This window comes from Sminthopsis crassicaudata, chromosome X, assembly GCF_048593235.1.
Source record: "Sminthopsis crassicaudata isolate SCR6 chromosome X, ASM4859323v1, whole genome shotgun sequence".
Classification (NCBI taxonomy): domain Eukaryota; kingdom Metazoa; phylum Chordata; class Mammalia; order Dasyuromorphia; family Dasyuridae; genus Sminthopsis; species Sminthopsis crassicaudata.
This window is the reverse complement of record NC_133623.1, coordinates 31559437-31575569: the sequence shown is the minus strand read 5'-3', so window position 1 is coordinate 31575569 and position 16133 is coordinate 31559437. Positions and strand designations below refer to the sequence as shown.

At 45.7% G+C, this 16133-nt stretch overlaps 2 protein-coding genes across 7 annotated transcripts in view; one reads left to right on the top strand and one right to left on the bottom strand.

Moving 5' to 3' along the window:
* Positions 1–9592, bottom strand: part of CD99L2 (CD99 molecule like 2) — a 141117-nt gene extending 131525 nt beyond the window's left edge. Inside the window, exon 1 of the mRNA XM_074278369.1 lies at positions 9469–9592. Within this exon, the coding sequence (XP_074134470.1) occupies positions 9469–9592 (124 nt within the window). The remainder of the gene's footprint in view (positions 1–9468) is intronic.
* HMGB3 (high mobility group box 3) overlaps positions 9360–16133 on the top strand; it is a 53517-nt gene continuing 46743 nt past the window's right edge. For 3 of the 6 annotated variants that reach the window (XR_012484131.1, XR_012484132.1, XM_074278115.1), the window contains exons 1-4: positions 9360–9464; positions 12494–12651; positions 13442–13581; positions 14741–14915. Coding sequence is in view for 4 of the 6 variants with exons in the window: in XM_074278115.1 (XP_074134216.1) it covers positions 12502–12651; positions 13442–13581; positions 14741–14915 (465 nt within the window). In the remaining 2 variants the exon portion in view is untranslated. Of the gene's footprint in view, positions 9753–11305; positions 11471–12493; positions 12652–13441; positions 13582–14740; positions 14916–16133 lie in introns of those variants that run through there. The other 3 variants (XM_074278112.1, XM_074278113.1, XM_074278114.1) reach the window with 3 other exon arrangements.

Below are 16133 nucleotides of genomic sequence, written 5' to 3'. Positions count from 1 at the left end.
CCAAGAATTCAATGGAGTGCTTGCATATTCTCTTTCTGGCTGGCCTACTCTCCCAAAACAAATGGAAATGTCAATGCAGAGGAGAACCACTTTTGTTAGTACAAAGGCTGCTGGCTGCTGAAGTGGAAAGGCCCAATAGATCCAGAGTCAGAGGGGTCAAATTTGGCCTCTCTTTGAACTGTGTCACCCTGGGCAAGTCATTTAACTTTTATTTGCCTCTGTTTCCTCAATTGTAAAATCCTCATTGTAGGATGGAAAAGCACTGAGCACAGTGTTGCGATAACTAAAGGAGATAATATTTATAAAGTGCTTAGCACAGTTCCTGATATGCAGTAGGTATGATACAAATGCATATTCCCTTTCCCTCCTCCCCCTCTCCCTTGTTTTCTTTAAAGACTCAAATGGTACTAATACATGCCCAAAAGTTTTCCAAATCATTTTCCACTTGATTCCTTCATATTTTACTGGATTTCTTTTTAAAGTACCCATTACCATAGCATCTTTGCAAGAGAATGGTTTTCCTTTTCTGGAACTTTCTCTGCTGAGCTGGACAAAGTAGAGAGGAAGTTTGACCAGTATCATCAGACATACAGCTCTAAGCTGAATCCTGGGATATTTCCATAAGCCCTACCTGGCTCTTATTCTTCAGAGTTTCTGCACTAAGGGCAACCTTAGTGCTTTGCTTTGCATGCAAGAAGGGCAAGTGTTCTCCTTGGAGCTGGGGAACAGCTGTTGTCTTAGCCTAACTTCTTACTCTTAACTTTTTTTTTTTTTTTAAATAATAGCTTTTTATTTTTCCAAATACATGCAAAGATAGTTTTCAGCTTTCACCTTTGCAAAACCTTGTGTTCCATATTTTTCTCTTCCCTCCCCTAGATAGCAAGTAATCCAATATTAAACATGTGCAATTCTTCTAAACATATTTCCACATTTATCATGCTGCACGAGAAAGATCAGATCCAAAAGGGAAAAAAAAAATGTTACTCTTAACTCTTTAGTCCAGCTGCACTGCTTCTTTCTCTGTGGCTAGGAGACCTGAGCCAAGGAGAATCAATCAACTCCCAATAAGAGAGGGAGTGAGGGAAAAGGTCAAAGTTTCTAGGCCCCTTTCCTAAAGAGGATGATGATGGATTATTCAGAAGATCATCAAATTGGGAACCTTTGTTCAAAAGCTATCCAGGAACCTGGCAAACTGTCAACTCTCTTGGCTCAGAGGAGTCACTGTTTTGACTTAAAGAGACCTGGGTTTCCATCTTGATTCTGAAACATTACCCAAATGGTCACACCCAAGCCACCCCATCCAAATTTAACCTTCCTCCCGTGTAAAATGGGCATAATACAGAGAGAGCTACCCTCTTCATGGGGCAGTTGTGAAGCTTGGATGAGCCAATATATTTTACGTGTTTTATAAACTTTAAAACTCTATTCAAGTGTAACCTGTGATTGTTTAATGTAAGCAGATTTCAGATACACTGGGAGAGTGTACAATCCCTGAACAATCCCTCCTTGAGCAATTACCAGTTTTAGGCAGTTTCTTAATTGGACTCTCTCCTCTCCAATTTGGCCTCCTACAGTTGCCAAAATCAGCTTCCTGAAGCTCAGAGCTGACCACATCACGGCCCTGCTCAAGGACACTTTCTTTTAGGATAAAACTCACTCATTAGGCTGACAGTTAAAATCCTTCAAGATCTGGCTCCAGCCTCCATACACTAATTTATAATTCTACTTCATGTACTCTGTTCTACTCATGCTGGCCTTCATATTGTTCCCAAAACAGGACATTCCATCCACCTTTGTACCTTCGCATGGGTCATCCCCCCCCTCCCCTAGCCTGGAATGCCCCTATGCCTCTTTCTTCTCTGCCCTTTAGATCCCTGGCTTCTGTCAAGGCTTAGTTTGAAAGCCACCTCCATCTGTGATGCCTTTCTTGATTTTTCTAGGTGCTGATGTCTTCTCCTGCCTCAAATGATCACATATATAATTATTGATTAGCAGATTCTATTTGCTAAGTGGAATGCAGCCTTGCTGAGGGCATCTGGCTGTTGTTTTCCAGTATCTCTCTACTTGAAGGACCTTACACCTTGTAAGCACTTAAAAACTTGTCCATCAGATTAGAGAAGAGATCAAAGGAGTCAATCAGAAAGAAGGGGGGGGTTGTTCTCAGAAAAGGTAGAACCATCAGGCATGATGAAAGCAATTGAATATAAATGCTTCCAGGAAATGGGGATGAGGAATATAGAAGCCATACTTCAGTAAATAACTATGACCCTCACTTAATAGAAAGAAGGGGTCATCATGGGAATAAGAGAGGGAAAGGCCAAAGAGAGAGCAAGAGAAAGATGAAGAGAAGGAAAGAGACCCGGATTGAATAAGAAACCAAGTGGGTCTGTGGTAAGATTTTTAGGGGACTCATCACCAAAATTCAACTGAACAGAAACTCTGTTAAGCCCTTGCTAAATTGAAGGCACTGAGTTAGGCCGGGAGGAACAGGAAATGGAAATTCCAATCCATCTGGTCATCTGAACTAAATAGGCCCAACAGGAATGAAATTTGGTGTGAGGAGTAGCATGAAGAGTTCAGACTACACTCAGATTTGACACTGAATGTTGGACCAACTATCCTGGAGAGCTGGGTTTTACAAATGCTTGGATGATAGCAGGTTGGAGCTGGCCCAAGGCTTCAGCCTAGCAATAGCCAGGGTTCACAGACTGGGTAGGAGGTTGGAGAACACGATGTGAGAGAGATAGGTCAATGGGAGCTTGACGGTCCAGTAGGTCAGAAGCCAGGTAGACAATCAAAGCAGTTCATGGGTGCCAGAGAACAGAGTACAGTAGGGCTTCCTAAATCCAGGTGAGTGGTCAGGATTAGGGTAAATGGAAAAGGAGCAGATTTGATGTTACATTAACACTCAGGTGCCAGGGAGAAACAGGGCCCTGATTGTTCTTTTGGTAGTTTTTGACTTGAGATCCCCTGATTTTGAGGAGGTACAATTTAACATACCTGTTCCCCCTCCCTCAAATTTCTCTGCTCATAATTTTCTTCTTTCCCTGCTTTCTCTTATTTCCAAGTTTTTCCAGCTTTGAGAGAAAGGGGATAGGGTAGAGGGGAACTGGAAGGGCCCTTAGACATTTTCTTTACCCCTTGCCCCCATTTTATAGCTAGGAAAACAGTTCTAGAGAGGGGAAAGTGGGTTATATTCAGCACTGCAAATCAGATATTGAAATTCCAAATCTGTTGTTCTGCTATAGATTGCAAATTGTCCTAAGTGTAAATGCTCAAACATAGGACTCCAAGATACATCTTTTAAGCAACACTGCAACAGTCCATGCTGGGGAGTCAGTGTGCCATAGCAAAATGAGTCCCAGGACCCGGAGTTTGGAGACCCTGTGAGACCTGCCTCCACTATCAGCTAATTGTGTGACTTTGGACAATCCACTCCCTTTCTCTAGGCCTCAAATTCCACATATGCAAAATGAAAGGGCTGCACTGAATCTTTTGAGTCCTCTGTGATTTTTTGAAAGTTAATACTTGAAGCCCTGTCCATTTGAAATGTTATTCCTAACTCTTTTTTTCTTTAATTAATTAATTAATTAATTAATTTTTTACAAAAAGTTTATGCATAGGTAATTTTTCAGTATTGACAATTGCATAACCTTTTTGCACAGCAAAATAACTATGTGGACATGTATACATATATTGTATTTAACATATACTTTAACATGTTTAACATGTAGTGGTCAACCTGCCAGCTGGGGGAGGGGGTGGGGGGAAAGGAGGGGGAAAATTGGAACAAAAGGGTTTTGCAATTGTCAGTGCTGTAAAATTGCCCATGCATATATCTTGTAAATAAAAAGCTATAATAAAAAAGACATGTTAAATCCAATATATGTATATGTATTGATACAATTATCTTGCTGTACGAGAAAAAACAGATCAAAAAAGGGAAAAAAAAGATTGCATCTTTCTTTTAATGAAGAAGGGAAAGGGAAGAGAACAAGCATTTATATATTACCTCATATATGCTAGGCACTGTGCTAAGAATGCTTTACAAATATTAACTTGTCTGATCCTCATATCCACTCTCCTGAAGTTGGTGCTATTATTATAATTCTCAATCTACAACTGGGGAAACTGAGGCAAACAGAGGTAAAGTGACTTTGCTGGAGTCACACACTAGTAAATATCTGAGGTTGTACTCAGGTCTTCCTGCCTTAGCCCAAGGCTATAACTAACCACTTTACTTCCATTAGCCTTTATCCATTAATCCTGTTCTATTGTACTTAATGCCCCTGTGTGGGCCTTTCCAATAAGTGACTTATTACATTTTTAATACTATATATATATATTTACATTTTGCATTTATTGTAACATAGAATAGATATATATTGTAACTCTGGATCAGGGCCTAACTTAGCACAGTATACAATATTGCCACATTTTGTTACCCATAATCCTCAGTTAAAAAAAAAAAAGCCCCAAACTGGAAGTTTCAGTGATACTTTTTGTTGAGGGGGCAACTAAGATTCAGGAATTAATCTTTGAAGTTAGGTCTTCACGGATACAAGTCCATGGCCCTTTCTACTTTATCAAATTTGGAGGCCATCGGTGGCCATGAAGGGGCCTAATTGGTTTCCCTGTTTATACATATATGTGGATGACTGGCCGCAGGGGCAGCCATTGGGCACGACTAAGGAAATCTTCACAGACTGTGTGTGATGGCAGCCCTCTTACTCCCCCTCCCCCTCAAGCAGAAAGCCAAATACCTATAAAATGGCATTTTATGACACAGGGAACCCCATAAAGACTAGGAAGTTGTATCCTTACTAGAAGAGCCCTGGGTATCTGGAAGGATAAGTCAGGGAGGGAAGATCTTTTAGTGCAGGCAGAAGAGCCTCTTCCTTGGCTCTCTCCCTACTTTGGTAGAGAGCCTGGCACAGACCACTTGTTGACTGATTGCTTAAGTTGGACTGGCAGGCCAAGGAGAGGGTAAAGGGAGGGGTATGGAAAACTTACTGAAGAGCAAGGGATTCTTTTGTTCTTCCTCGTCCCTCCGGGGCTCAGCTGACGGTAGGTACTTAATATAAGCTTATTAAATTAAATTGGATGAATCCGTTCTCTGGTGCTGGGAGACAAAGGTGAATCCCGCTGTCTTTGTCTAGGAGGGGTTTAGACTCCCAGAGAAATGCTAATACTATCACTGGAAAAGTCCTCTATGCTTTGGCGAAGCGCCATTGTGTAGCTGTGGCCTGGGGGGAATTTCCCAGCTTCTACCAGGTATTCCCGGAGTCCACCGGACTCTTTGAGGGCCAGCCAGCACTACCCATGGGCAGAACTGGATGAGTTTCCATTGGTTGGGGGAGGGAGACAGAAATAGGATGGGGATACAAGGAGGGATACCAGGGGAAGGGAATTATTCAGGGTAATGTAATAAAAGGGGAGCAACTTCTCAGCTTAAAAAAGGAGGAAAAACGGGAAGAGAAAAAAAGCTTGAATATTCTGAGAACACAAGGGACTTCAGTCAGGATCTAAGGGGAAACTATAGGTTTTGGGGAGATGTCTGTTTCCATGAGGTCCTATCCCATGGGCTGCTGGGCTTCTCATTTTAGTCAACGATTAGCTAATAGAGCAGGTGGATACTTAAGGAATCATAGTGAGGTTGGCAAAGCCCTAACTTGACTAGGAGTGGGATAAAAGGAAATTCAACTCTGCTATTGCCCAGTAATACAAATAGTTCTACTACAGCATGGTGGCCATAAGAGGTTCCCAAAATGGAAACCCTGAGAATCCATGTTTTCATGAATATTTAGTGTTTAGATTTAATTGGAGGCTTCTTAATTGTCACTTTTCAGTGTTTGAGACCTAGAAGTATTAACAAATGGTAGCTGCTTGGGAGATATCTGAATTATAGTTTTTTTATGAAATAGTTTTCAGTATGGCAAGGGACCTTAGAGATCATCCACCATGTTCACATTCACTGATAAAAAAAATTGAGCTGGAGAGAGAAAGGTCACAAAGCAAGTGTGGGAGTTAGGACCAGGAATCACTTCCTGCTCCAATGTGCTTTCTTTCTTTCTTTTTTTTTTTTTTTTTTTTCCTCACCTGAGGCAATTGGGATTAAATGACTTGTCCAGGGTCACACTGCTAGGAAGTGTTAAGTGTCTGAGGTCAAATTTGAACTCCTGACCTCAAGGCTGGTGCTCTATCCACTGAGCCACCTACCTGCCCCTACAATGATCATTTGACTACCTCTCAACCCCTCCTCAAGTTTTAAATCGTTCCTTGGCAAGTATTTCGTTTTTTGTTTTTTGTTTTAATGTCAATCATATTTATTGTTGATTAGCAAACATTTATTTTCCTACCTTCTCTTCTGTCCCCAATGGAAAAAGAAAAAGAAAACCCTCTTAACAAATTAGCACATTGAGCCAAATACATTCCGAAAATGTATGTCTTCTGTATCTTAAATTCGTCACCCAATAGGATGTAGGTTTTGTACTTCCTTAATGAGTGCCCTGGAATCAAGGTTGGTCATCTTATTGAGAGTTCTTAAGGCTTTTTAAAAAGTTGTTCTTGACAAGGCTTGCTAAAGCTCTTTTGAACTCTGTCCCTGTAGTATCATTGGTCTAGCTCAGCATCACGGCCTCTCTATCCCTCTACTAAAGCCACTTAACCCCATACCTGACCTGGGACCAGTCAATTCTGGGGCAGAGAAGACAGGAACTATATATAGCACAGAAGCCTTGCTGTTTAGTCTTCCTCTGACTTAGAAACCTGGGGGCTAGTAATTGGATTCTTACTTTATATCTTTGTTCCACTGAGTTCTTTCTGTAACTCCCTATCTACTTGCTAGAGGATTAACCAGCCCTGTTCTCCCCACCCACTCCTTCCAGGGATGGGAATCTTCCCCCTACCCTCCAAACCCTCTAGTTTCCATGACTATTTTCTGGCTGTAGGCTCCTTATAAGCCACCTGTCTAACTCTTGCTAGTTAGTCAACCTGTGGTTAGGCACTTTCAATATTTTACCTCTCTCTTCTACCGGAGATTGGGGCTGGGGGGGGGGGGAGAGAAACTTTCCCAGAGAGCTAGTATAGTTTCCTTGATTTAGCCTCTTTCTCATTCTGTGAGTCTGAGTTCCTGGCCAGCTACCCAATGATTTCCTGGCATCTTCTAGGTTAAAGGATATTGTAAATGTCTGTGTTATTTGTACTCCTTGGACTTGCTGATCTAACTTGGGAAACAGAAAAAGGGAAGTTTTGTCACTTAAAAAAAGTATTCTCTGCTATTTACTATAGGGTTTCTGCAATTGCAAGGCTTCCTTAGTGCGGTTTAAGTGATTTGCCTTCGAGATTAGACATCCCTTTCAGGAAGTACTCTTAAGCAGAAAAGAGGGCTTTAGGAATTTGAGAGTGTAGCCACCTTAGTGGAAGGGACTAATGTCATTCACCTTCAATCAGGGAATTCAATCAAATTGAATTATGGAAAAACTTGGTTGCCCATCCAATTCAATTAGGTTCACAGTAATTAAAAAAAAAAAAAAAAAACTTTTTTTCACTTATAGAAAAACCTTTATAAATAGCCTTTTTCTATTTGTTTATTTCCAGTCACATTTACCGAGACCCCTTTGTCTCATCAGTATTTGTTTGTATTCCCATTGGAGAAAAAAATGGTAGAGCCCACCACATGCTGCCCTATTGCCTCCCAATCTGATTTTGGCTTCTCGGCCTGTGGTGTCTGTCAGTTGCTCTTTCACCAGCTGAACAATGTGGCAGAGATACCTTAGAGTAGCTGGACCCTAAGGCATGTGCCTGTGTACCCCGGGGATGCCTCAAACTGGCATGGCTGAAAAGAGCCCACTAAAGCTACAGTCAACTCCATTGGCAGTGGGGCTAGCAAGGCAAAAGGGAAAACCATCCTATTTGCCCTTTAGAGGTTATGTTTTACTGTGAGATACAGCAGGTAATTAGGTGTGTGCACAAGACAGTTAGCTGAAGGAGAAAGCAAGCAGAACCAAGAAGTGAAGCCCAAAAGCTTCTCTGGAGACGGTACATAGGTTCAGAGATGAGAGATTCTGAGAGGATGGGGTGGAAGGCATTCTGGGAGGGACGGATTGTGGAAAGATGCAGAGGCAGGAGATTCAGGGCTGAGTTGGGGAAAACCACAAGTAGGCCATCTTTTGCTCTGAGATGAGGGAGACTTGTGTTGCCATACTTTGGAACCCTGCCCTGAGGATTCCCGTTTTCTCCCTCCGAGGGGCAAGGGCCTGTGAGCTCACGGTTACATGCTAGTCTGTTACCGGGATGGATGCCTTTGCTCGTTCCCTCAGAATTGCTACATTCCCCGGGAGCCTCCTTAGATGAGCCGGCGAGGGACCTCTGTGGTAGCTGTAGCCCAAGGTCCTGAAGAGGGACAGGAGCTAGCTTTTCCCTTTCCCTGTCTTCCCTTTCAGACTTCCAAAACTCAGTCCTAGTTCCAGGCTTGAGTGATTTGGCCCTCTTTTCTGTGGATCTTTGGGGGAGCGGGAGTACCCGTCGCCCCTTTTCTCTCCTCACATTGGGCTCTTCTCCTGCCTCTATCCTTTTAACTGCCCTCTTAGTGTTTCCTCCTTTTCTTTTTCAGCTTTTCAAGACATCCCCCCTTATTCTGTTGTCCCGGATCTAACTTTTAAAAAGCCTGGAAATCAGTGGGAAGCAGGACCATCAGTGCCTCTCCTTCGGGGCGGTTCAGGCGGGGCGTTTGGGTGGGCGCAGCCGGCGCTTGGGTTTGCTAATTCTCGTAAGAGGGCAAGAAGTTCCCTTCTCAGTCCGCGAGCCCCCATCTCGCACGTCCGGGAGCGGAGCAGGCAGGCGGCCCGGGGAGCAGATCTCCCTAGCTCGTGCCCCTAAGTGGCGCCAGATCTGAACTGCTGCAAAGGGAAGGCGAGGGAAGGCTGAATGTGTTGGGATGCAAGAAAACTTTGCACCGAACAGAGCGGGCGGCGGCTCCTCGCCGTGGGTGAACCTCGCGGGGTGCTCTGGAGATGCGCCCCCGGGGGTCCCAGTGGCCCCGCAGCGGGATAGCTGGGAGCTCCGGGGGATGCCGGGACGAAACAGACAAGGGGTCCCTCACCCAGGACAGGGGCTGGGAGGTTCCGAGGGAGTCGCCCCTGTCACTCTTCCCTCACCCTAACTTTGGGCGCAGCGAGGGCTGCCCGCTGATCATCACCATCTTGTTCTCCATCCTTCTTAGCCCTCCATCCCAGGCGGGTTGTTCTTTTTGAATGAATGACCCAAGTGACCGGGCCCAATCCGCTCGTCCGCCTCATGAATATCCATAAGGGCCGCGGCCAATGGCCGGCGGAGGAGGCTGTTTTAAACGGTGGCGCCCGCTAGCCAATCAGGCGGCTCTCGTGGAGTCAGCTAGCGCGAGGTTGGGGGAGTGCTTAGCCGAGCGTCGTGCCCTGCGCTGCCCAGACTAGCGAACAATACAGGTACGTTCTGCACAGCCCGCTCCCGCCGCCGCCGCCGCTGCCACCGCTACGGTCACCGCCGCCGCCTCTGCCGCCCACCGCGCAGCCGGCCCCGCTGCTTCTGCACAACTTTCCGGCCGGCGCCGCATCGACCCCCCCCCTCCCGCCCTCCCCCCTCTCTTTGCCCTCTCTTTTCCTTTTTTCTCCTCTCCGTTCCTTTTCCACCCCGCTTTGCCACTTTTCCTCCTTCCTTTCCTCGACCGTCCTTTTCTGCCTTTCTTCTCTGACCGGCGAGGGGAAGAAATTCAGGTGTTTAAACTTTTAAAATTGTTTTTTTCGGGCTTCTCCCCCCCCCCCCCCCCGCCCTTTCTCCCGTCCCCCGCCCTTGGCCGATGCCCCGGCAGTCCGCGGCGATTTCTAGGGAAAGCTCTGCGATCCAGCTGTTTTCCAACAGCTGTAGCAGCGGTTTTCCCCAGCGCCCCGGGCTCCCGGGGTTCGCCAGCGCTGGCCAGGCAGCCTCGCCGAGAGGGAGGGTTCGGAGTGTAGCTTAGCGGAGCGTTCTGTAACAGGCTGCGTTTGGGGGTACGGGGGAGAGGGGGATGCCGATGCAGTTTTCCGATACCGCCCCCCCCCCCTCCCGTCTCCCCTCAGGTCCATGCGGGCTAGGACAGGGTTTCGGAGTTATTTTTCTGCCTCTAGTAATATGGCCGGTGCAGCCCCTCACGCCGCGAGCAACTCTTCGCTCGCCTTGTCTTTCTCGGGGGGGGGGGGGCAGCTAGGACGAGCTGTTCGGCCGAGAGGCTGGCCCGAGTCGGGGCGCCGCGCTGCCCCCCAGCCCTGCCCCCGGGGCGCAGTGCGGACAGCTTTTGTGTGGTCACCCTGGGCTGGGGCGCTCCGTCCCCAGGCGGGGCAGTGGGTCGGCTGACCGGCGGGCCGGGGAAGGAAACTTCGTTCCAGCCCCAGCCGTGCGCAGTGCTGGGGGCATCGGGGGTTGGGGGGGGGGGGAGAGGGATCCTTCTGCATTAACATGGCTGTCGCCCCTGGAGCATCTGACAGGCTAAAGCTTGCGCGCTGTCGGGGCTAGTGGGGGGGGATGGGGACAGCCGGGGGTGTGTGTGTGAGGGGGTGCCCTCTCTCAGAGCCCGGGGTCCTCGCCTTGGAAGGAGAGCCCCCGGGCACACCCAGCTTCTCCTCCTTTTTCCCGTCTCTTCCCCTATCCTTCTGGCCAGGTGGGAACCCCTGGGCCCCCCGGTAGCTCCTCTGAGAGGTCCCCCCTCACGCTCTCTTCTTGTGCTGTTGGGCATTAATATGGCTGGCGTTGGGAGAAAGCAGGCAGCAATGGGGGGGGGCAGTGTAGTGGCTCGCTGTCTGTGTGTAGATGTGTGCAGGGCTGGAGGGGGGAGAAAAGAGCATCCAGAGGCCCGAGGGGGCCCCCTATCTTTTCTCTCCCCCTCTTGGACCCCTTTCTCTGCTGGCCTTGAGCCTTTGGGGAGTCTTTGAGGGGCGGTCGGGGGCGATTTTCACTTTTTTTCTCCCTTCCCCCTGGCGCGGAAGAGTGTAATGGCTGAACAGGAGTCTTTGTTATACAGAGTATTGCGCTAGGCTGGAGGGGAGGGGGGCAGCCTGCAAACCCGCGTCTGTCCCTGGAGCCCCTCATCCCCACTGCAGCAAACCCGCCCAGGGGGCTAGTGAGGCGCCTCCTCTGGGGCCCTGAAGCCTTGGGGGGCCCCGGGGGGCCGGGGATCCCCAACGCGGGCGCCCCAGAGCCGGCCGCCGGCCACCGGGGGTGCGAGCTTGTGGCTTTGTTAGGAATAGCAGCCTCTGCTGCCTGAGCCTGAGCCTTACACAGGCAGAGAAGCCATTTTAGCGAATGGAGCTGGAGCTGCTGCTGCTGCTGCTGCTGCTGGGGCCAGAATAGCAGCTCCCACTTCTCCGTTCCTCAGTAGCACTGAGCCTCTCTCCCTTCCTCAGTAAGGGCGTCGGGCGACAGCTCGTGCCGGGCCCCCCTTTCAGCCGCCTTTCTTGGGGTAAGAACATTTGCAGCAGAATACAGGGAAGGATTTCAGGGGGACTTTCTTTCATCAAGGAGCATTCCACAAAATGGAAGATGAATTATTGGTGTCTTGGTGTGACCTGTCGGGTTTTCTCTCTCTCTCTCTGTCTTTTCCCCTCTTTGCTTGCTCCAAGGAGAGTTTACTGTTACTGGGTTAGGGGACATCCAGCCAGGGGAGCAGGCAGCCCCCAGCTGCTGCAGGGGGGACCACAAAGGGGCCCCCCATATTGTTCACTAATGGGAATTTGGGGGTTTTATTTGATGACCTTGGGGGGTAGGAGAGCTGGATTAGGGTTAGAGGCCACTGTTTTTCAAGGAAACTTTAGAGAAGATAGGAACTGGGAAAATGTATATTTTACTTAATGGCGAGGCCGAATGAAAATAGGGGAGAACCGGCCTTTTAAATAACTTTTTCCCCTTTAGATCAAGCGACTAACTTGGAGCTTCTCTTAAAATATAAAAGATAGTTGCCGGCTTTTACAAACAAGTTCTCTCGGTAGAGAATTTTGTAAAATGTGGAATTTTTTTGGCATGAATTTTAAAACCTGCTTTCCTCTGGACCATTTAGAAGCAATAAGGGGAGGGGTTTTAATTAGAAGTTTTATTTACTTATTTATATATTTTTGGTCTAAAGCCCAAGTGGATGCTAATTTTGTCATATCTGCTAATAAGCTAGGGAGGAAATTTTTAGTCGGCTTGTCAAGGTGGATGATGCTACAAACAGCCACCCGCTTTTCTCCCGCACCAGTCTTTAGAAACTTTCAGTCTAGACTAGGAGCTGCGGCTATCACAGTCCAGGCTGGTTGTCCACAGTGCTTTCTAGGCTCCCCATTCTTGCCCAAGTGGTTGGCTACTGGGGTCCTTCTCTTGGAAGAATTGCTGCCTTCCCTTGAGATTTTCTTTCTGACAACTGAAAGAACCGACTTGCCTTTTTTTGCTGGGTATTGGGATTTCTCCTTCCTCAGCATTGATGCATGTTCTAAAATTTCTTTTCTAGAGCTCACCATGGCTAAAGGTGATCCTAAGAAACCGAAGGGCAAGATGTCCGCTTATGCCTTCTTTGTGCAAACTTGCCGGGAAGAGCATAAGAAGAAAAATCCAGAGGTTCCTGTTAACTTTGCAGAGTTTTCTAAAAAGTGCTCCGAGAGGTGGAAGGTACCTTATTATGTTGTTTAACTTTTAAACGTTTAAAGAAAAAAACAATTGAAATGTATACCTGTGTTTTTATAGTGTATACTCTAGGTATGGAAATTCCCTCCACAGACGTCATTTTATGGGGTGTCCAGATTTAGTGCCTTGACCTGGTACACTCTGCTTTAGAGGCAGGAATTGAAAGTCTTCTAGACCTCAAGGCCAGGCATCTCTGCTATACTTCATTGAGGTTATCTCTAGCTAAGAGTACATTGTGTTGCTTTGATAAGTAATTTTTTTCCCGGCCTGCCTAGGAGACCCAAAATTGACAAGCAGAGTACGTGACAGTTACCATCAGATAACTCTGAATATATCCATTGGAATATTTAATCTACTCCCCCAGTTCTGTATTTCCTTTCTGTAACTGCCCCCTGCAAGGAAGAAATTAGTGTCACTAAACTTGGAGTCAGAGAATCCAAGTTCTAAACTTGCCATGTAGCTATAATCTTGTGCAAGTAAAATTTCCCTCCCTTCTCCCTCAATAAAATTAGGACCATGACTTAAATACTTGGAAGGGTCTGTTTCCATTTGAAATCGGTGATTTCGGCCCGTCAGATTTCATTTTTAAATTTTTGACCTGGTGCCGGAAACTTCCACATTTAACTTGATGGTTTTTGTCTTTGTTTGCATTCCCTGTGCTTAGCACAATCCTGGCACTTAGTAATGATGACACTTAATGAATGTGGTTGACTGATCAATGGATCTCCTTGGCATGGTGGCTAGATTTTGAACCCATCTCATTTTTTCTTCTTAGACTATGTCAGGGAAAGAGAAATCCAAGTTTGATGAGATGGCAAAAGCTGATAAGGTACGATATGATAGAGAGATGAAAGACTATGGACCAGCGAAAGGTGGCAAAAAGAAGAAGGATCCTAATGCACCTAAACGGCCTCCGTAAGTCATTTTGGCCTTCCTCCTATACGTTTACCAGAATTCTTAGTGATCTTTTTCCTTTTTAAATTCCATTTTATGAATGGCTGATAAATGTTCACAAATCATAGATTTAGAACTAGAAAAGGAACTTTAGGGGTCATCTACCTAGTCCAATCCCCTCTCCAACAAATGAGGAAACTGAGACTCAGTGACTTGCCTGTGCTCACATAGCTAGTAAGTCTCAGAACTTGAAGTCAGGTCTTCTTGATTCCAAATTCAGTGCCAGATCCTTATACCACATTGCTTTTAAAAACTAAAACCTGAGTTTAAGATAAAGGCCTGTAGTGGGCTGCCCAAAGCTCAGGTGAGTAGCTTGGTTTAATTGAGAGTCATCCACCCCACCCCGCCACCTCCCAAATTTGGAGCTTGACAAAGCTCTTTGAGAGCAAAACTTTTTTTTTTTGTCTTTCCTTTTCAGAATAACAGGGCCTCAAACTCTCAGTAAATTGTTTATTACCTTTGTAAAGTAAGTCAAATAACACAGGACTTCTTAATTTTTCTGTCTATGAAATGAGATCAGACCACTGATATTCCAAATTTTAAATCTGTCTTACAGAGATGGCTCTCACTTAAAGCCAAATCTGGTAAAATAGACTTTTATTGATATCTTTTTACATTGCCTTGCTTCCCCTCCTAAATCTTTCCCCTCCCAGCAAACTTTTTTATATTGAAATTATATTAAAGTATCAAAACAAAAAAATTCAGTAAAACTGAAAACCCTTCCTCCCAACTCTAATCTCTGCAGAGGAGGTAGGGTATATATCTTCTCATTTGTGAACTAGTTTTAAAGAAAATTATACAAAGAACATGTACAAAATGAACTTTCTATGGGAGTTTTTCTGGGGGTAAAGAGAATCTTTTGAGAATTCTGACACAACTTAAGTGTTTGCACTTATATACAACTTCAAATGTGGCTTGACATTTGAGTGCAATCCCTCCTACTCCCCTACATCCATATCGACATATTTCCATGTATATTCCTTTCTGACAGAACTTCTTTTGGAATCGTGGGGGTCCAACAGCTCTGCAGCCCAGAATTTTTTATTTTATTATTTTTCTTAAGGCTCATGCTTCCCAGAATACTCATCTAAACACTAAACATGCTGACTTTTTCTCCAAGGTCTGGCTTCTTCCTGTTCTGTTCAGAATTTCGTCCCAAGATCAAGTCTACAAATCCTGGCATATCCATTGGGGACGTGGCAAAGAAGCTTGGTGAAATGTGGAACAATCTGAGTGACAGTGAGAAGCAACCTTATAATAATAAGGCAGCCAAACTGAAGGAGAAATACGAGAAGGTAAGAAGCTACACATATGGGCCCAGGGAGAGCTTGGGCCACTCAGGTATGGATGACAAGGGCTGGCCTTGGAGTCAGGAAACCTGACTTCAAATCCTACCTGCCACAGTCTAACAGGGTGACTCTGGGTCAGTCACCTGATCTCAGTGTCCTCAAGCAACGTTTGGAGACTAGCACCTACAGGTAAGTTGCCAATCATCTAACGAGGAAAAGCCTGTCCCTGTGAGAGTAAGATCACAGGTCAGGGCCAAAATTTTTTTTTTTTTTTTTTTTGCCAAGAAACTTCGGATGGAAGCTCCTTCCATGTAAGAAGTGCCTTGCCACAATAGATCTTACCTAGATAGTGCCAGAATTTTCACTCGTTATTGTGTAAGTGGGATTTTTGTGTGTTTTCTGAGAGAATAGTCGAGGGCTGATCATCTTTTTTCTTTTTAAATTAAAAAAAACCAAAAAACAAAACCTAAATGTTTCACTTTAAAAGAAAAATCACTGCCACTTCCCAGTGACTCTCTTCTGTCTCCTTCTCCAAGCCTCATAGAACCTCCAAGACTGGGCAAGTCTGCTATTGTATGCTTTGTCCTCCATCTCTCTGCTGAAAGTGGGGGGGGGGGGAAGAAGTCTTATGATATTAAGGACAAAATTGGAATTTTCTTGGGCCACCTGAGTAGCTTGGTGTAGTGGATAGGGCACTGGACTTGGAGTCAAATCCAACCTTAGACACTTACTGGATGTGTGACCCTGGGCAAGTCAATTAATCTTTCTGTGCCTCGGTTTCCTCATCTGTAAAATGAGGGGGGGGTTGGATTGTGGACCTTTAAGGTTCCTTCAACTCTTATGTAATCCTGTCTCTCGCCTTGGATCAAGTAGTACACTGAAGTCACAGTCGCTACATGGTTGACCTTATGCGATCTTTAATGGAGACTCATATTTAGATTTTGTGGGATTCCTTCCTCTTTCCTTTACCCCTCCTCTTTTTGTAAATGCTGGATAACCAGGGATTTATTAGGTACACTAGCCGTTCACACACCTGGTGAATGGCTTTGTTTTTGCCGTCTTCTGCAAAAGAAATCGAGTATTTTTTAATATTGATGAATTCCCTACAACTAAATCTGGGCAAATAACAAATTGACAGCTAAACTAAATTCATGGCTATAGATAGATATGCCATGAACAGGCAGAGAGAGAGAAGGAGGGGGAAGAGGGAGAACAAGAGCAAGT